This window comes from Podospora pseudoanserina, chromosome 4 (genome assembly GCF_035222485.1).
Source record: "Podospora pseudoanserina strain CBS 124.78 chromosome 4, whole genome shotgun sequence".
NCBI lineage: Eukaryota > Fungi > Ascomycota > Sordariomycetes > Sordariales > Podosporaceae > Podospora > Podospora pseudoanserina.
The window spans coordinates 400,717-420,356 of NC_085923.1; the positions used below are offsets into that span (position 1 = coordinate 400,717).

The 19,640-nt window shown below is 51.5% G+C and overlaps 7 protein-coding genes across 7 annotated transcripts; 3 read left to right on the forward strand and 4 right to left on the reverse strand.

Moving 5' to 3' along the window:
- Positions 1-560: 560 nt before the first annotated feature.
- On the forward strand, positions 561-2,043 carry QC764_0061160 (uncharacterized protein; the record flags this gene model as incomplete). The annotated part of the gene is made up of 2 exons (XM_062940513.1): positions 561-744; positions 803-2,043. 2 exons carry the CDS (start codon positions 561-563, stop codon positions 2,041-2,043), a joined length of 1,425 nt encoding a protein of 474 aa, XP_062799983.1.
- Positions 2,044-5,906: 3,863 nt separating this feature from the next.
- HNWD1 (HET, NACHT and WD40-domain containing NOD-like receptor 1) lies at positions 5,907-9,067 on the reverse strand (the record flags this gene model as incomplete). Its single annotated transcript, XM_062946392.1, has 2 exons — positions 5,907-6,767; positions 6,824-9,067. The coding sequence occupies 2 exons, from the start codon at positions 9,065-9,067 to the stop codon at positions 5,907-5,909; spliced, it is 3,105 nt and encodes a 1,034-aa protein (XP_062799984.1).
- Positions 9,068-9,179: 112 nt separating this feature from the next.
- Positions 9,180-9,484, reverse strand: QC764_0061180 (uncharacterized protein; the record flags this gene model as incomplete). Its single annotated transcript, XM_062940514.1, has 2 exons — positions 9,180-9,224; positions 9,338-9,484. 2 exons carry the CDS (start codon positions 9,482-9,484, stop codon positions 9,180-9,182), a joined length of 192 nt encoding a protein of 63 aa, XP_062799985.1.
- An 805-nt stretch (positions 9,485-10,289) lies between these two features.
- Positions 10,290-11,120, reverse strand: QC764_401200 (uncharacterized protein; the record flags this gene model as incomplete). Its single annotated transcript, XM_062946393.1, has 1 exon — positions 10,290-11,120. One exon carries the CDS (start codon positions 11,118-11,120, stop codon positions 10,290-10,292), a length of 831 nt encoding a protein of 276 aa, XP_062799986.1.
- Positions 11,121-11,707: 587 nt separating this feature from the next.
- On the reverse strand, positions 11,708-12,541 carry QC764_401205 (uncharacterized protein; the record flags this gene model as incomplete). Its single annotated transcript, XM_062946394.1, has 1 exon — positions 11,708-12,541. The coding sequence occupies one exon, from the start codon at positions 12,539-12,541 to the stop codon at positions 11,708-11,710; it is 834 nt and encodes a 277-aa protein (XP_062799987.1).
- Positions 12,542-13,767: 1,226 nt separating this feature from the next.
- On the forward strand, positions 13,768-16,935 carry QC764_401210 (uncharacterized protein; the record flags this gene model as incomplete). Its single annotated transcript, XM_062946395.1, has 1 exon — positions 13,768-16,935. The coding sequence occupies one exon, from the start codon at positions 13,768-13,770 to the stop codon at positions 16,933-16,935; it is 3,168 nt and encodes a 1,055-aa protein (XP_062799988.1).
- A 479-nt stretch (positions 16,936-17,414) lies between these two features.
- QC764_401215 (uncharacterized protein) lies at positions 17,415-19,628 on the forward strand (the record flags this gene model as incomplete). Its single annotated transcript, XM_062946396.1, has 1 exon — positions 17,415-19,628. One exon carries the CDS (start codon positions 17,415-17,417, stop codon positions 19,626-19,628), a length of 2,214 nt encoding a protein of 737 aa, XP_062799989.1.
- Between the last annotated feature and the right edge of the window lie 12 nt (positions 19,629-19,640).

A 19,640-nucleotide genomic window follows, 5' to 3' on the forward strand; every position in this document is an offset into this window, starting at 1 on the left:
AGGTTTGACATTAAATGGTCAAGGCGCCTAGGGGGCGCCATGTTGTCTTTCAGGGTGCTTCTTGCGGTGACTTTGTGGCCATGTAACAATTGGCTGGAACCGACATGCTCAAGAAATGCACCTCCCTGGCCTTACCTACGTATGTTGTTGGTTCGATATTCTGCAATGGAGGGGCACCATCTTGCCCAGAAATCGATATATTGAACGACTGGGTTCTTAATGAGTTTTGTCACAATATCAAGGCCTGCATGCCGCAGAGTCCATGCATAACACGCTGGCAAAACCATGCTAATGCTCTGTGCTGCCTGTCTTTGATCTAGACCCAAGGTGCACCTCTTGGTACCCTTCATTTCAGCTTCACACTGACAAGCCATTCGGCGCTCTCCCCATATGGAATGGTTCACATTTACTACTCTATGAGTTTCATGGGTGCATCCATGAGAAAGCTTGACGAGATGGATTTTGCTTGGTACAAATAAACACCAGGGAGTCCGATGTCAGACACATAGCCTACTCACATGAGTATTCCATTCCCTTCAGCAAACCGCATCTGAACCGACATGGATGGGCCCGATACCGATATTGCCTTCAGACTGGCCAAGTTCTGGAGTACGATGCAGGCCCGGGGCAACATAGTGCTCGTCAATGCAACACCATATGCGTGGCGCCTGAAGGCGACCGAGGTGCACCAACATGAAGACATGTTATGGAAATTTGGCGAGAGCGCAAACATTGTTGAGCCGTGTGAGCAAAACCCCTCCAACTCTTTCTTGATGGCTCCTGCTGACAAACGCACCTCTAGATGCAATCAAGATCGTCGAAGTCGAGTGCCGCAACCCAGATGCCCACGCCAAATCCACTTATGAGCTTCAAGGGACCGACGACCTTTTTACCATTGCATCGCAGGGCCACGTGCTTCAGGCTAGCATGGACGGCATTGAAACAAGAAACGCCTCTCGTGGCTCAGAAGTTCCCCTTGGGTTCATTTCTGACCGGCCCTCCTACTTTGTCCTCTCCGGAAAGCATGGCGACTACTACTCCGTGGGTGATGTGTCAAACTGGATGCAGAAATCCCTCGACACAATCGGCTACTACAAGCTCCGCGACATTTGCGTTCCCTCGTCTCACGACGCCGGCATGTCAAAGGCACCGTGGTCAACAACATTCGCAGCTGCGGGCTCCATCATCACCCAAATCCTGTCTGTCGAACAGCAACTCCACAAGGGCGTCCGCTATCTCGATATCCGCCCCATATTCTTTAGAGGGAAATGGGTGTGCGGCCACTACTCCTTCATCCCGGAGAACAAGTGGATCAACATCGGGCCCATGGGTACCTGGCAGGGAGGAAACGGCGAGAATATTCAAGACATCATCGATGGCATCAACCGGTTCACCGCGTCATCAGGCGAGCTCATCGTTCTTCAAATCTCCCACACTTACATGGTCAACGATGTGTTCGGGCAATTCGCCCATGATGACTTCAAAGAACTAGACTATAATCACTGGGACAACCTTTTGAGCATGTTCACCAATACCAGCACTGGCATCAAATCTCTGTGGAGGCCCTCTCCCAACGAGCCTTCTGTCACGGACCTCACTGCGCTCCCGTTGAAAACCTACATTGGCGACGGAAAGTCCGCCGTGGTGCTGGTAGTGGATGATAAGATTGGCGTTCGAAGCTACCCAGGTGTCTTCAACGACAGACAATGGCAGTGGGACTACTCTGCCTGGTGGAAAGAGGAGTCTGGTCGTCTGGATGAGTACAAGGAGTATCTGAGGAGCAGCTCTACCAAGCCGTACTCGTTCTCTGGCTGTCACATGCAGTCGGATGGGGAGGCTGTTTTGACGACATTAGGGCAAAGCAGCCAGTCTGTTCTCTCCCTGGCAACGCCTTCCAAACACCGTCTCTTTGTTGACCTGTTTCCTTTGTGCGCCAAGGAAGGGAAATTTCCAGCCGCCTTGACCATGGATGCGATTGATAGTAGTGACTTGGCGGCTCTCTGCATCGCCTTCAACAATTGTCGTCGAGCGCAGTCGTCGTGATTATGCGTCAAATGCAAAGAGGGTACATGTAAATGGGTGACTGCATAAAAATGGGACCTTTCAGCATTGGGTGATTTAGGTACTCAAGATTCTCTTCAATCGAACGCCAGTATGACTTTGGCCCCTCAGTTTGAGATTTTGTGCTTCGATTTGCCATGCTTATTTGCTTAAATGATTGCTCGATTCGGGTTGGCCAGATGAGTTGTTATTTGGCCCTAAAGATGCAATTGAACCTAGCAGCATTGATCAACGAAACATCAAAATACAAGCGTCGTGGGTACAAGCATGTCACCAGCCATCTGTGTAGCCCTGTCTTCCATATCTGGAACATCTGTCACAAATTGCGCCTGCCCATCCCAATCATCGTAACCACGGCTGGGTGATGAGTCGTGCCTCCGTTGGCGATTTTCTTTTATGTCAGCCACTGTTCGGGATTCACCTGTAGCATCGGAGTTTGAGAGGCTCGTTCATAAATAGAAGGCGGTATCAATTATTTCATCCTGGCTTTGCTCAGAGCAGATACATTTCTCCCTTTCTTCCCCAAAAGCTTAGACCAGCCAGCCCATGTTTATTGAGAGCATGTCGAGGGGACACCCAGATTGATGCTTGACCGCAGCAACAGCAACTGAGATAGACTCCAACCTAATACGTTAGCAATCTTTTACTTGATGCGTGGAAACATAATGCAGTAGCCTACCAGGAAAGCTATTGGGTATCTAGTATAATGGCCAAGGCCATCGCCACTGTCCACCAAGGCCAAGTTGAGGTCCAAGTCATTGATGCTGTAGATAATTGTGGACCCTATGTACCTATCGTTCAACTGGTTAGCTCGAGAACGCGACCTTATCAGAGGGCTAAAGCATAGGTACCTAAGCATTCCAATGCGACCAGTGACACCTCGTGTTTCTCTTGCCAGTGCCTTCAGCCCTCTGCCTCCTCTAGTTCTCCCCCTTGCTCTTGACGGTGGCCACAGTGACCGCGTATTGTCCCCACGGGTCGTAGGTAGTGGTGGTGCTGGACTGGCCGACGCGATCCTCATCGGTTTTGGAGTCGTTGTTCTGCTCGCCACCAGCTTGCTCGTTGTCGCTATCCAAGACCGGCTTGAAACTGACGATCTCTCTATCGGTGGCGTAATGATCCCACGGGTCGAAAGTGGGATCGTTGGTGAAGTGAACAGTGATCTTAAGCCTTGTACGACTCTGGCGAAGGCAGCTTGTCGGCCGGCTGGTGGCGGAGATCAATGTTGAGCACGGCCTCCTTCATCAAATCCTCTTCAGTGAAGGTGCTGTCGCCGCAGTAGAAGCACTCAGACGGCTTGAGATAGTGGTAGGTTGTGCCTCTTCTCTTGGGGCCGCGGCACTCGTCCCAGTTCTTGCGCTGCTTGTTGCAAGGCTTGAGGTCGATCTCCTGCGAGTCGATGGCAGCGCCGCAGTCCTTGCAGGCGTAATGGCAGAGAGTGAAGGTACACATCTTGGCGGTAGAGGTGATTGATTGACGTGTAAGCTGGGTGAAGGCTATGAAGCGAGAGGAAGATGAATGTATGTGCTGAGGTAATGGATAGTTTGTGCCGTGGTTAGAAAACAATCCTGCCGTGTGAACAAAGAAGGAGAGAGTCGAGGGACAACGAGGATGGCTATTTATGGCATTTCTTGGGGCCCCGGCGCGTTCTATTTCTGTGGGTCTTTATTCACCTTTGTTCTCCCCGGTCAAGGGAAATGTATTGCCGCTTTTGGACTTGGGTGGAGTGTATAGTTAGGAGCAGCACCACTGCCTCTTCCACCCTACCCCCCTGTCAATTTCAGCTTGGAAAAAATGTGTTTGATTGCGAAATGTCCAAATTAACCAGCTTAAGTTCGAATACCTAGTTTTGCAAATCAAGGTGAAAGCCTAGTTGAATCGTCATATAAACCAACGTACTGCTTGTCTTAACTACAGTTCCGTTTCATATTTATTATTATTATTATTATTCCTACTCCGTTCTACCCTAAAAAGAGTGTGTCGGTCCTGCTAATGCTATTTACATAGGAAAAAACCGTGCCTGGAGCCGGGTGAAAAATATATATCGGTAACAAATAGGAAACAGTTGTTGAAAAAGCCAGATAGTTGCAAAATAAGGAAAGGTCCCAACAAGGCCTTGAGCACTAGTTGTCCTCGACTTCCGCTCCGGCCGCCGCTTCCACCTCTTCCTCCCCTATCAATATATCCTCCTGCTCAAATTCCAGGTTTCTCGCTAAGCTGTATTCCATTAAGCGGCCGGAATCCATCAGCCAGCCTAGAACCTTTCCTAAAGCCTTCGGTTCCGAGACTCTATACCTTATAGTACGAGGCTAAGATCTCGGTGCGTGCGGATAGTGTTTGTTGGCCAGGTTCTAGGCTTCGGTGGTACTGGGCACCATATAACGAGGTGCTCGACTGTTTCACGGCCTTCTCCGCAAGTACAATGGGGAGTGGCTAGGCCTAGGACTTGCTGCTTAAATAGGAAGTCCCGTAGACCTATTGCTCCTGTACGAGCCTGGACTAGTCGAGAGCTCTGGGATTTGGCTAAATCCTTGTGTCTCTTCAAGGTCTTGTCTGTGAAAAGCATTTCTGGTGGTCCTTCATCCGCTATCCTGGCAGGTCGGCCCTCGACCTGCTTTCTCCAACGGTTTTCCCATGCTTGGTAGAGTGCTGCTTCTGTCGTGGGTACTGGGGTCTCTCCTCGGCTCTTTCCTTGTGTCTCTCCCTGGCTCTCACTTTAGCTCTCACTTTGGCTCTGGTGCTGGCTGATCCACTGGTTGATCATGATGACAGCTCTCTCAATGACCGTGGGTTCCTGCGGGTGGATGGGTCTTCGGCCTGCATCCGTTTTTGGAAGCGTCGGTATATCCTATTGCACGCTTCTTGGACGAGCTGCCCTGGTGGGTGCTTTGATGCATCTGGTCCTTGCCCACTGTGCAAGGACGAGTCTGTAGCCGGGCTTCAAGGTCTGCCAGTGTCTCCTTGAGGTATAAATCCAGTGGTGGCACCCAGGTTTCGGTTTCCAAGTTTCTGATTGGTGTAGCCTTGTATGCTCCGGCCATTATCCTGAGGTTCCTAGTCTGGGCCTTCGCCAGCCTTTTCGCCAGACCCCGTGGTTGACCTCCAGTTGGAGTAGGTGTGTGGTAGTTAGCAGCTCCATAAGCTATGGCGCTTCTGATGCACTTGGTATTAGGATGGCTAATCCTATATCCGGCAGTTCTCTGTGTTAGCTCGTCATAGCAAGTCAAACGATGTCGGCTGGGAAGTTACGAAGATTTTTATGATGTCCTCGCATGAGCCATACTCCGTCATCAAAGGAGAAACTGTCATGTTGATCACCTTTTTGAAGAACTTCCCTGAAAAGCCATGTCGCCCATGTGTGAAGGAATGACTTCATACGTTCCACAGAGTATATCTTTGACCCCCCAACATGGGGCTGAACGTCATAGCACTGGTCTGGCGCTCAGCTTTCTTTCTCCAAGCAGCGTAGTCTAAGAACTATGTCATGACCTCTGTGCTGTCTCCTTGAGATATAATTACCTCGTGATTTGGTTGAAAGAGTATTATTATACGTAAGAACTTTGCTCCGCACGACCGAATAAAGCATTTTGTAGCGCTTAGAGTTACCAGGCCAACTAACTCGATCTAGAGTTGTTCGAGTGGGCCATAACTTTATAACGTGTCTACAAAGTGTTGTGGGGCCACCTGTCTTCAGGACGATACAGGATACTCGAATTGATGAAAGAGGCGGGATCTAGAAGGATCTAGACTATTATAACGGGCTATAAATTAATGGAAACCCCCAGACCCCTCCTGTGTCACGCTATGATAGAAAAAAAGAGAGAGAGATAGAAAGAGAGATCAGCTTAGCTGTCTGTCGTAAACGTCATAATTAAGACGCGCCCCGAAGAACAGCCAATAGTAACCGTTAATGCCGCTACAGCTAAACATTTTGGTAGATATTCCGGAGGCAACCATAGCCAGTTTTCTAAGCCCCTCGTAATCCACCTGTTATCTAAGTCTATTCCATAGCATGGGGGGTTGGCATTATCTGATCCGGATGTAATTAGCGTCGAGTTAAGGGAAGACGCTACCGACTGAACAGAATCGCGATGCCCTTTGAGTGTCTGCGTACATGACCCCGTGGCCGCATCCCAGATCTTGATGGTCTTATCGACTGATCCTGACGCAAGCCACTTCGAATCGGGCGAGATCGCTACCGACGTGACCCAATGGCCATGCCCCGCGAGCGTCTGCGTATATGATCCCGTGGCCGTATCCCAGATCTTGATGGTATTGTCGACTGATCCTGACGCAACCCACTTCGAATCGGGCGAGATCGCTACCGACGTGACTGAATAGCCATGCCCCGCGAGCGTCTGCGTACATGATCCCGTGGCCGTATCCCAGATCTTGATGGTCTTGTCGTCTGATCCTGACGCAACCCACTTCGAATCGGGCGAGATCGCTACCGACGTGACCGAATCGCTATGCCCCGCGAGCGTCTGCCGGCACGCATTCCAATTATCCTCTACAATTGGCCCCGAAGTAATCCACTTCCGTTCTTCCAGCCTAAATAGGCCTCTTGTTATACTTCGGGCGGGGCTGAACACAAGTGCTGAAGCGTATACCTGAAGAGGATAATTCTCAACAACCCATCTCCAGTATAACACGAATCGACGCATGTCAGCGACAAAGCTTGGTAATTGAGACGTAATCGACCTGTACTAATCTCCTGTTAGAACCACTTAATAATATAATACTATTACTGGGTAGAGCCTACCTGAAGAATGCTTTCGAGGTTTGCCATTGAAAGTACCCCCTGCGGCATGCTCTTACAAAGTGAGAGTGCTTCAAGCCAGTGGAGGTAATGCTGTCTCAGAAAGCCATCGACGATACTACCATCTTGGAAAACATCTGGGTGCTTGCTATCGTCGCTCGCCTGCCAGTCACAGAGATGATCAACCCAGTAGATACAAGCATAGCGTGCTGCGGCCAGCGGGTCTGGATCGGGTAGCTTGGCGTCGTCGATGGAAGATCCCGGAGCGCCAAGGCTGTAGATGTCGCGTCGTAATGTTCCGGACATAACGTGTAGCGATCGCAAGAAGACGGCATGGTGTACGTCTTTTATCCCCGAAGAAAAAAACCCATGAGCTGCTTCTCTCAGCAAGAAATCCTTTGCGGATTGGTGGACGAAATAAATGGTGGTTTCTCGAAGGGTCAAAAAAGAGCCGCAGAATCCTACTATCTCTGTTATGAATTCTAGTTCGTCGGAAATGCCCTCCGGTATATCCACGAAGACCGTTAGCTCTTGTATCGTGATAGGCCGGTAAGTAATGGAGAGGACCGCTAGAACTTGTTTGCAGAGATCTGGCTCATCCGAGCGGCGAACCTGATCTATCATTCGTTGGTAGAGAGAATTAAGACCAGGTGGAAACGTATTTAACTTGGTGAGAACCCTTAATCGTGAAACATTCGTAAGTTCTTGACAGACCAAAGCCACCCAGAGGAATGTATCGTTTGCGTTGCGGGTTAAGTGGTGTTGAACAGCGTTCTTTGTTCTGTCGTCGTACCTCTTTAGCCGCGCTAGTTCATCTATCTTATGCTGAATATATGTGCTGACAGCGGAGGAGATAGACTCTTCGTTCAACTCAAGACTGAGCCTTATCTTCTTTTCCGCGGCTTCTAGGCTCTCCTCGATGTTCGGCCAGTTGCGACTAGAGACGACCCACTTGACACAACGAAACGTAGATGACATCCTGACAATAAATTTAAGAAGTCTTGGCAAGTCACCCATGCATTCGTCCAGAGCGTCGATGACCAGGTAGGTTGGCTTCAAGTTCGGGTCTCCTAGCATCCCCCCCAAAATATCCGAGAGGACGAACCACGCATTTGCGTCAGAGAGTGATTGAGCATTGTCCGTGTATTTGCGTATGTGGGAGTTGAGACGTGGCTGCTGGTGGGCAAGAAGGTAGATCAAGCTGCGTAATACGGCAATGGCGTTATTGATGCGCGAGTCGGTAGCTTGGCAGAAGAAATAGGCCAAGTTGCGACCGTGCCCCTCTGCAACAATGGCACCCTCCAGCTCGTTGATGATGCCGCAGAGCAACATAGTCTTGCCCTTGCCGGGATCTCCTTTAATCCAGAGAAGGCGGCTCTCTGACTGGTCATGCCAACCGCGGAAGTCGGGGGTGTCGAAAACCCAGCGGTAAGCGTCATCAAGCAATCCACCCTTTGCCTCCTCGATGCGCTTCTTATCAAGGCGCGGGTCGGTAGAATGCAGACTAGACAGATAGCGATTATGCTTACTAATTTCCTCTCGCAGCCGCTCAAATGCTCTTTCTTCTCCTTCGCCGTATAGAAGCCGCATTTGTACGTTAAAGATACCGAATAGACAGTAAGCCCTGTCTTCTTCGCGCGTCGTGCTGCGGTGTTTAATCCACGATATGCGTACGTCAAAGCTGAAATCGGACAATTTGTCGGCTTGGAGAGCTCGTAGAGGAATGCCAGTTGTGTTCTGAATATGCTGTGCGAGAGAATTCTTATCTCCTAGGCGCTTGCAGTCTTCGGAGAAGAATTCAATAACTTTTGGCGCAATAAGCTCTTGGAGGGTCCACCCACGAGTGAACCATCTGGATTTCCGAAAAGCTAATTCCCAACCGGGGTTGCTGTCGGCGTCCTGTTGGTAGGTTGAGACGTCTGTGAGATAGACATAGCATTTGGCCGCATTGCGGTACCATCGGAACATGGAGTTGAGAGCCTCCTGAAACTCATCGCAGTCGGATTTATTGATGCAGCATGTGTCGATCCAGAAGAATTTCAGTCCATCACGCCCGGCTTGGTCTCCGCAAAACTGGATCTTAGAGTAGCCTCTTTTGTTCTTGCGTGTACCGTCCGTTACATCCTCAAAGCTGACCTCTTCGTCGCCCCATGTGTGCGAAAGTATCGCATACGGTGGGACCTGGTTGTCGGGAATGTCACCCGTCAAACTGACATCGCCGGTATCATTGCGTTCCAGGAGGCGCATTGTCGAAAAACCGCCGAGCTCAGCTCTCGTAGCATAGAGAATAGGTCATGCAAGGTTTTGCGAGGCTTCTTTGGCTGCCTCACGTGTTTAGCGGTGGAAACACGAATATGCCTTAGGCCTTTGCAGTCAAAAAGGAATCTGTTGTCTGCCTGTATGACTATTCGACAGCGGGAAAAGCCGAGCAGGTGCGTGGGAGACGGACGGAACTAGTAGGCTCAACAAATCAGTAGCTGAAACCAGAATAAGCTCTCAGACATAGACAAGAGTTACTTGCCCCGAGTGATTGTTGAGAAACGTAGTGCAAAACTTGGTAGGTTCGATTGTTGCTGTTTCCAAAGGTCGACAACCCCGCACATCGGGCATTTTGCTGACATTGGCGCCCAAGCGGTTGGCGTCAACTGCGCATACTGGAAGCATCGTGATTGGCGTTGCTCTGCTGGCGTGCATGAAGATGTCCCTTTGGTGGCCGTCGTTTTGCCCCATCGTTTCGTTCTCTTACACCTCAGCTTCTTAACCCCCTACCGCCGGTATCCCGAAAGTCGTCCAGATCTTACATAATTATAGCATATCGCCCCGATATCAAAGATCCCAAGACCCGAGATTTGTGGCTAGGCCAGAGGGAGCAAACGACTATATACCTGAGGTGAGGGCCTGGGCTGTGCCGCAGTGATGAGCCAAGTCCAGCACAAACGCGCACGGACATCCAAACGTGATCCAGTCTTTCAGCTGAATCCTTAGCAAAACGCATTCCTTGCGATAGCACACATATGACCTTGATTCGGCTTCGAAGATCGGAGTAGTAAATATCCAGATATACAAAGAGTTATGCTTCATCATCATTCCGCCTGAGAGCCTGAAAATACACGCTCGATGTACCGAAGTACCTATATTTGCTACAGCCCGTTTTATTTTCGATTTTTATTTTCTGTCGGCGCTTACATGCTTCAGGTTCATTGGAGGACTGAGGTGTGAATGTAGAAGATCGGGAGAGAAATCTTCCTCAGTTTTTGGCAGTATGTCTTCCGAAATCTGCATCGGATTTCCCTGGAAATGACAGCCTGGGTGTGCTTTCTTCGGGGATAAATAGGTACGCAAAGACGTGCCTGGCAAAGTGGCTTACAGCGACAGGGAGAAGGTATGATGGAAATTATTGATATTGTAGAGTCACTTATGTAGTAGTCAGTATTTCTCGGTACCTATCTTAGGTAGTAACCACTATCCCTTATTTCTCAATCAACCCCGTAAACTCAAGCCTCTCCTTCGAGCACGGCTGGAGCAGCTCCTTCAAGACCGGGATCCACCACTCCTCATGCGAGTGACAAAGCTTCATGGCAAAGGCATACTCAGCATACTCTGGATAAAAGCCACTCCTTTCCCAGTCGATAATACCAGTTATTTGGCCATCCTTAACCATGATATTCCTCGGTGTCAGATCTCCATGCGTCAGAACAAAATTCCCAGACGAAGCGCGGCGTTCCTTTTCCACAAATCTCTTCCATTTCCACTTAGTGAGTGCATTCCCGTTCACCCGGGCGAGACACCACTCATCGAATTGCTCCTCGCTGTCAAACGGCCCCAGCTTGGTGGTGCCAATCGAGTCGTAGAGGTTCTGGGCTGGTTGCCGATCCAAGCGACCAATGAAGGGTTGTTTGCAGGCGCGCATGCGGGTAAGTTGGGTGCGCAGTTGCTCTTTGATACTCGATTGTTCGCCGGGAGTCAAGTCATGCCAGGCCTGATCAAGGCTAACGCCAGGAACCAGCTCGCTAACCATCACACGGGCGAGAAGTCTGTGGGCGATCACGTCGTAGACGCCACGGACGTTGGGAGCTAGGATACCATTGGTAGCAGCGTATTGCATCATGTCAGCCTCGGAACGATCAAATCCCTTTGGAGGCTTGACTTTAACGGCTAGAGCTACACCGGATGGGGTGGTGGTTTTGATGACGCGGTTGCCGAAAAAGTTGTAGATTTCGTTTCCCTTGACTGCGTCCACGTAGCCCATCGTTTTGAGATTGGGCAGCTCATCTTTGGGGTCGACTGTTGGCTTGGCCATATTTTCGGGTTTATTAGGGAGTTACAATGAGAGAGATAACGTGGAGTATTTGGTGATCGAAGACAATGTATGTTTTGGTTCACTCTTTTATGGTTGTTGGGTTGCATTTATGGAGCAGTCGTTGTCGTTGGCTGTTGGTTTGTTTCACGACATCGCTCCTTCACCCCACATTTTTCTGCTGGGCCACACACTAGGTAGGGTAAGGGTTATGGCGCAGTGCATCGCCAGTCTTCGCCCTAGGCCTCTTCGCCGTAATACTACCTGCCGCTTACTAGCGACGATATGACGGTTGAACGAGAGAGGATATTTATGTTGTGTCTCAAGCACGCCTCCACGTTCCCAACAAAAAAACAGTCAGGGCACAGATCCGATGTTTTGAACAAAGAATTGCTGTCAGCGCGCAGCGCAACAGACCATGTATTGATGTCTATCTAGTAGTCTGTGATTTCAAACCAACAGAGATCTTATGGCACGTGTATCCAACAAACAACCAAAACTCCAAACGCCATCTACCGCCGCTGCTAATTCTCCATGTCAAAGAACAACACCCCAACCAATCAAAGTGCCATTGCTTCTCCTGATACTACTCAGTTGATGGAAAAGCGACTGTTTGAGCGGCCGCTATCCCGTCGGCTCGGGCCGGGAGCCGGAGCCGGCGGAGGCGCAGCCCTGTGCCGCCCCATGGCGGTCGTCATCCTAGTCAGAGGCGTCGGGCGATCATCGCGAATATGACTGATGGCTTCAGCGGTGACATCCTCGGGCCACAGCTGATTCATATAAATGATGCTCTCCAAGCAGAAATGCTGGCAGTTATTGAAGAGCTGATGGTAATCGCCGCTGCGGTTGAAAACCTCTTCTGTGGCGCGCCTGACCTGCTGGTTGTTGACGATGGCGCCATTGATCGGGAATGCAGACCTGGCCCTGGTGTTTGTCAACACGTAGATTTCCTCGTTGACTGCGTAGTTTGTTTTGGCCTTGGTTCCGCTGGATCCACCAGGCAGGATGCTGATGTGGTACAGCCTGCCCTGCGGGCTCCCGTCCTCATCGGGAAGGAAGAGCCCCTGGTGCCCAGTAGTGTTGCTTCCCCACCCGACGCGGTGTAGCTGACGCCGAACTCTCATGTCAAGCTCAACGGAAGAGTTTCCACGTGAACCAGGCCTTGACGGCGCACGGGGTGCGGAGTCTCTAGAAGGAGGACGGGCCCCGTTAGAGTCTCTGGAGGGAGGGCGAGAGGCATTGGAGTCTCTGGAGGGAGGGCGAGCAGCAGAGTCTCTTGAGGGAGGACGGGAACTGCTAGAAGGGGCCACAGAAGAGCCACGGCTGGCGGTACCGTGACTGGAAGCCGGCCGGCCGGAGCTGGTAGAGGGACGGGGTGCCTGAGCCTGAGAGTGGGTGGAAGAGCTGGAAGAGCGACGAGACATAGTTATTGATGTTGGACAAGGGGTTGGAGATAACGATGGGTAAGCGAGAGATAATGATAATGCGGGAGGCTTCGATCAACGATGCTGAATGTATGTTTGGGCTGGAGAAGGTCGGTTTCATTTTGGAGAGAGTAACGAGGTGTATTAATCAAGTTTTTATCCAGTAGATAGATACCTAAGGTAGCTGATCATCTGGACCACGAGACATTACCGAAGTGACCAACAGCCAGGTCTGTAACAAGCCTGACCACATCTCGGCTCATATCACGACGCGTTGACCAACGGACAACCTAGACTGAGCATCACCATTCTCACGGCGTTGGGGATATTGGCCTAGACGGCAAGCCAACACGGTGACATTTGAATCCATACGGTGGAGCCAGCAAGGCCAAACGCTTCTGTAAATAGTGCAACCAACCCCTTCTTCTTGGCTTGACCACTGCGGTGGACGGGGAACCAGACCCTGAACTGTGGAGTTCAAGGATCAGAATGCCCATCTTCACCAATGGCTACCCATCTTATGACATTCTGAGGCCGGATGTGGCGTGGCGGCCCGTCGTATACGTATGAACGCCTTGCGGCGCGGAGACTGTGCCTCTCGGAAGGCCATAAGTTACCAGAATAGGCTCAGGATTTGGTTAGTAGCATCGCTTATCGCCGAACTTTGGGGAATTACGCCTTGAGGTTGCCTATATCCATCAAAGCTGTTGGTCCCAAAGCCGATGTTGGTGTATCTATTCCTCCCCTGGCTCAATACCAAACATTGAACAGCAAGACTGACCGTGAAGATCAACGCCACTGTCCAGAGCTGTACGCCCCAAATTAGGTAGCTTTCCTGCTACGCTGTAGAAGAACATTGGCTTAATTGCTGCCCCTTGCATCATTCATCTATCGCGACAGCTTTCGATCCCGCCACCAGGTCTCCATGCAGTCGTCCCGGCTGTGTGTGTCCAACCGTGGACGGCCCAATTAATCAGTGCACATTAGCCGACTGACAGTGCCGGTGCAACTCAAATTCCAACCACACAACCATCACGACCAAGGTTTCTTAACGAGGTACCCCGCCGGCAAACTGTTGACCTTCCATCAGTGGCAATTCTTGGCAAACTGCTACACCTTGGCAGGTGAGTCGAGGCCAGCCGTAGATCAATGTATATAGCCATAAACAGACGCGTTGGGACCAACGATGGGACTTGGTTTCTCAGGCGCAGTTTCTGTTCAACACCATGCGGCTCTTGATTTGGGCTTGGGCTGCTGCCAGCCTCTCTTTTGGCTGTGTGGCGTTGCTTGAGGAGCGAATTGTTTCGTTTGAGGTCGATGCTGATGCGGCGGCGGCAAGCGCACAACTCGATATCGCCAGTGCTCCGATTCTTGTCTCTGAGGATGATCCGATTGGCGTTCATATTGCGGCCAACAGTCTGGCGAAGGATCTTGAGCAAATCACTGGAATAACCAGGTCTGTCGCCAACGCGACCTTCGCCAGCATCTCGAGCGAAACAAACCGGGGCCCATTCATCATCGCCGGCTCGGTCAATTCGACATTGATCCGCGACCTGTCCTCTCAAGGCGTCATCAACGTGTCGGATATTCGGGGGAAATGGGAGACTTTCAAGACAACCACGGTTCGGCTTTCTGGCAGCAGACCTGCGCTTGTCATTGCGGGAAGCGACAAGAGAGGTGTCATATTCGGGATCCACACGCTCGCAGAGCAATCAGGGCAGTCGCCATACCATTGGTTTGCCGATGTGCCTGCCCAGAAACATTCCCAAATATTTGCCCTCAACAAAACGACAGTTCATGGCGAACCAACCGTCAGATACAGGGGGCTTTTCATCAACGATGAAGAGCCGGCGCTGAACACGTGGTGGGCCCGTCAACACAACGCTACGCGATATCCTCTCGACACGGAATTTTACGCCCGTGTATTTGATCTTTTGCTTCGTCTGAAGGCCAACTACCTCTGGCCAGCAATGTGGAAATCATGGACGCCACCGCCGGGAAATATCTTTTTTATCGATGACCCTGGAAACCAGCAGCTGGCGGATGATTATGGAATCGTTATTTCTACCGCTCATCACGAGCCGATGCAAATGGCAACTAATGAGTGGAACGAGACGGAGAGAGGCCCGTGGGATTGGTCCAAGAACAAGGCCAATGTGACCAAATTCTTTGAGGAGGGTATCGCCCGTGCTGGCAAGAATGAGTCTTACTTCACCATTGGGATGAGGGGTCTGGGAGATGAGGCGGCGAATACCCAGAACGCAATCGAGATGCTCAAGGATGTGTTCAAGGTTCAGCGGGGAATAATCAAGAAGTTTCATGGGTCTGAGACGGCTGTCAACCAGGTGTGGGCGCTGTACAAAGAGGTGGCCTCGTACTATGATGCTGGTTTGGATCCGGATGGTGATATTACGCTATTGTTTCCAGATGACAACCAGGGGAACGTTTACCGTCTTCCAACCGGGAACGAAACCGAGCGGCCTGGTGGGACTGGAGTGTACTTCCACTTTGAGTATGTCGGTTTGCCGAGGTCTTACAAGTGGCATAACACCAACAACCTAGGTAAGGTGTACAAGGAGCTGTTGCACTCTCACTTGAGAGGTGCAAATAGGATTTGGATCATGAATGTGGGCGACATTAAACCAATGGAGTTACCGCTGAACCTGGCTATGGACCTAGCTTGGGATGCGTCGAGCATTTCGTTTGACAGCATCCCGCAATACCTGGTTCAGTATGCCGCCAGGGAGTTTGGCCCTGAACACGCAGAGGAGATTGGCGATATTCTTATGGAGCACTCTCGTTTGGTTGGGATGCGTCGATATGAGCACATTGACCCGGCTACGTTTTCAACCACTGCTTATCACGAAGCCGAACGGGTCCTCTCACGCTGGGACTACTTGGCGAGTCGCGTCAACAATGTCACTGCACTTCTCCCGGCTGAGACTAAACCCGCGTTCTTTCAACTGGTCGGTCAACCGGTCCTCTCAGGGGCAACATTTGTCTCGGTGGCCATCAAGACAGCCTTCAACCTTCGATATGCTCGCGAAAGAAGAAACTCGGCCAACCTCCTTGCTTCCAGCGTTCTGGAGCACTTCGAAACCTCCTTTGACCTCATAGAAGAATGGGACAACATGCTCGACGGAAAGTGGGCGGACATGATGTCCCAAGCGGTCTATGACGCAGTCGAAGAACCCAAAATGTGGGCCAACCCATCAAGAGACATTCTTTCCAACCTCTCCTATGTCCAAATCCGACAAAACATGCAATTCTCTCTCGGCAACCTCGGTCTCTACGCCGAAGGTTCCTCTTCCCCTGCTGAACAAGGCCGCTGGGCCGAGTCAGTCGACGCCAGCATGCCCACAACCAACTTTGCACCTCTACTCCCCCAGCTTGACCCCTTTGCCGCACTACAGGAGAGGATAGTGGAGGTTTTCCACAGAGGCGATCATCGCGTCCCTCTCAACTGGACTCTTGACCCTTGGGAGGAAGACTGGCTGCACATCACCCCTACAGGCGGCACGTTGAACTCGACCCATCCAGACGACAAAATCGTCCTTTCCATCCCCGACTGGTCAAAAGTCCCGGTTGAGTTTAACAAAACAGTTCTCATCGGAGTCCGCTCGACACCGGCACGATACCCCTATTTTGATCAAATCCGGCTTCCGGTCCTGAACTTTGTTCCCCCAAACACGTTTGAGGGATACCCAGAGTCATCAGGGGGTTACATCTCCATCGAGGCCCCTCATTTCTCCCCTAACTTCTCCACCCCAAACACCTCCGACATTCACTTCCTGGCTATCCCCAACCTAGGCACGAGATCAAACACCGGCTCTCTTGCTCTCCGGCCTTTCTTGTCTGCTAGGGGAGATGTTCCCAAGGCGAAAGAAGTGAAGGCTGTATATCCCATCTATTTATTTTCTGACAGCCCCCCGAGCGTGAAACACAATGTTACTGCAACGGTGTATATCAACGCAGGGTTGGACACCGACCCGAGGCTCAAGATGGAGCTCTCGCTCACGTTGGATGATCAGCCGGCGAGGTTTCAGAGGGTGTTGGGGGATTATGTCAAGAATCCGCATGCGGGGGATATACCGCCTGAGTGGTTGCCGCACGTGGCTGATCAGGTGTGGACAAAAAAGGTTAATTTGGGGGAGGTGGGGGAGGGGAGGCACGAGGTTGTTTGGAGGGTGAATTCGCCAGAGGTGTACTTGGAGAAGATTGTGGTTGATGTTAGGGGGGTGGTGCAGGATAGTTATCTGGGGCCGGGGGAGACGAGGTGGGTGGATGCGACGGAGGTTATGAGGGGGGAGAGAAGGGGGAGGGGGAAGGGGTGGAGGGGGAAGGGGAAGTGGGGGTGGAGGAGTAGGATGGGGGTGGGAGGGTTGTGGATGTGAGGGTTGGTTTACCCCTGAGCTCAATTCCTGAGCTTTATCCCTGAGTGCAAGGTCAATATTGAGATGACATGCTTGAAGCAAAACAGACTCTGTGCCCTTCCCAAAATGCACAACCGTGCGCGCTGGTGCCAGTTGCAATTGCTCTTTGTCTCGCAACAGAGTTTTTTGTGTTTTGATTGATATCGCAAGACTTCATTCCAGCTCTGTTATTAACAATTGAGCTGCCCCACCCTTTGTGACTGCGAGCTTCTTTGAGGCCGAGTCTGAATGCAGACGCTTGAACTCGTCTCCCTTTGTGTAGCTAGAGGTCGAGAGGCTCGAACAAAAACACCGGCTCTTTGTTCACTATCAATTCCACGTTAATGTTTTCTTATCTCTAATAAATCCAACCACTGTTTATTCTCAACCCTCAAACATCATGTAAGATACATTCAGTCATCATCGGACAAGTGATATTGAGTTGAGACATCGAAGTGAAAATGCCTGAAGCTCCAGCACATCAATCCGGAAAGTTCGGGCCCGCAGAGTCGACATCGGGATGGCGTGAAAAGAATTCAGACCACATTGATACGACCCCCGAGGATCAGAAGGCGGCGGCCGGAAGGCGTCGTCGACCGACTGGGAAGCGACGCTCCGGAATTCCAGCTGATAGTGACGACCCTGACAGCTCGCCGACCTACAACAGTCGCCAGGGTAGACCAGTACGGTACAGGCCACCTGCGAATCGAAGGCTGTTTTCGAGGCAGACGCCTAACCTCCCTATCGTCGGTGTTGGTATCACTCCCGGGCCCTCGACGGGCCCACCACCTCAGACACCCGAGGAGCAGGCTATTGCCGCTGGCAATAAACGACAAAGGGAAGGGGGCTCGACGCCCCTTGCACCTCATGCCAACAGACGACGTGTGGATGAGGCTGGCAGACAGACATACCATGGCCCTACCTCGCCCCCTCGGGGTGATACGGCTGCACCAGCTACGCCAACGCAATGGATTCATGATGATGATATGGATAAAGAGAGACAGGACTCGGATGAGGAGGAGCGCGCGTCACCTACTGCAGCGCGGGCAGCAAGAAAGATTTTGAGACCTACGGGTACAAGAAATACCGCGGGGATTTTGGACAGGCAGGCCCTTTTGGCAAAGGCTCGGGAAGAACGCGAGAAGGTCGGTCAATTGACTAGCGCGTTTGGAGGCATGTCTGTCAACCGGATGGATTTAGACTGGCAGCCGGAGACCTCTGCCAGACCTGACCCTCCACGTGTGCCTGTCCAGCTCCCGCAGATTGACTGGGATGCTCCCATTGACCAGGAGCCAATGGTGGTTGATGATGCACCCCCACCATCGGCCAAGATGCTGAGGTTGTGGCAGAAGGCGAAGGACAGACTGGGCTTAAAGAACAGCCAAATTGAGAGAAGCCAGCAGGAGGTAGACGACGAGCTGACCTGGACTGGGACGGAGAGGCAACAACTTCAAAGCCAAAGCACGCCGGACCAGAGCACGAGCAGTGGAAGAACCTATCACCCGTACCGTCCGCTCGTGAACCAGGGAATCAACCGGCACTCTCCCCAAGCCAGCAGGAACAGAGCCTCTGCCGGAGGATATGCACCGGCACTCCCCTCTTCCTCTGCCAGCTCTAGCGAGCCAGAACCATCCAGAAACCCTACCCTCCGGCGCATGACCGGCAATGCGAACCTGGCAGCCTCCTACCAATACAAAGCTCCAAGCCCTGACTGGGCCCAACGCCAGCGCCAGTCGTTTGTCATCGAAGAGGACAACGCGTCGGGAGTATCAAACCTCTACTACAACAAACCAGACCTCCACCGAACTGGCCACATTAAAAGAATAAAGTTTGGCGCCGGGCATATCTTTAGCGGCCGGTTCCGGAGACACGGCGGAGAGAATTTCATCATGGCGTTTCCGTATGACATCCGCTTCTTGATCTACAAGGAGCTCTTGACCTGTCATGCCAGGCTGATCAAGCTTGGAGCCGGCGCGCCGTTGATTACAGTAGGCATGAACATCCCGCCGTGTGACAACCAGATCTTGTTTACTTCCAAGACGATCCATCTCGAGACCTTTAGAATTTTCTACGGGATCAACACGTTTGAGATCAAGGTCAACTGGGAGCACTTTCTTGATCCGTTGCATTTCTTGCCGGCAGACTTTGGGCTTGCGGTGAGGAAGATCAACCTTGTGCACGACTTCAAGATCAACTCCAATTTGAGGGAAGTGCTCGCCAGGATGAATGATATACCCTGTTACCACTACCCCAGCGGCCCGTCAACGCGCATTTTGGATTTTAACAGTTGGGCACCTATTCTCCAGAGGTTGGATTACTTGCATGTTGAGTGGAAGGTGGAAACGTGGGTGCGGCACAGGTTGTATGCGGGTGCGGATTTGAACAAGACGAGACTGGCAAAGAAGGATGGGTGGGAGGGGTGGGATGGGATTTGGTTCGCGATGCAGATGTACAAGACGACGCAGAAGGCGGGGAGCCAGAGGACGAGCAGTTACTTTTGTTACTGGGATAGCTGGATGGATCCGAGGTTTGGGATGGATCTGGGATCGTATCATACTTGTGGTGCGAGGTGCAAGTATATGGAGGATTTCTTTGCCAAGTTGTGGGAGACGGATGTTGGGGCGGATTTCGATCGGAACGATTTGGTAAGGGAGGATCCCGACTCGGAGTTTTAAGCGCTGTTGGTT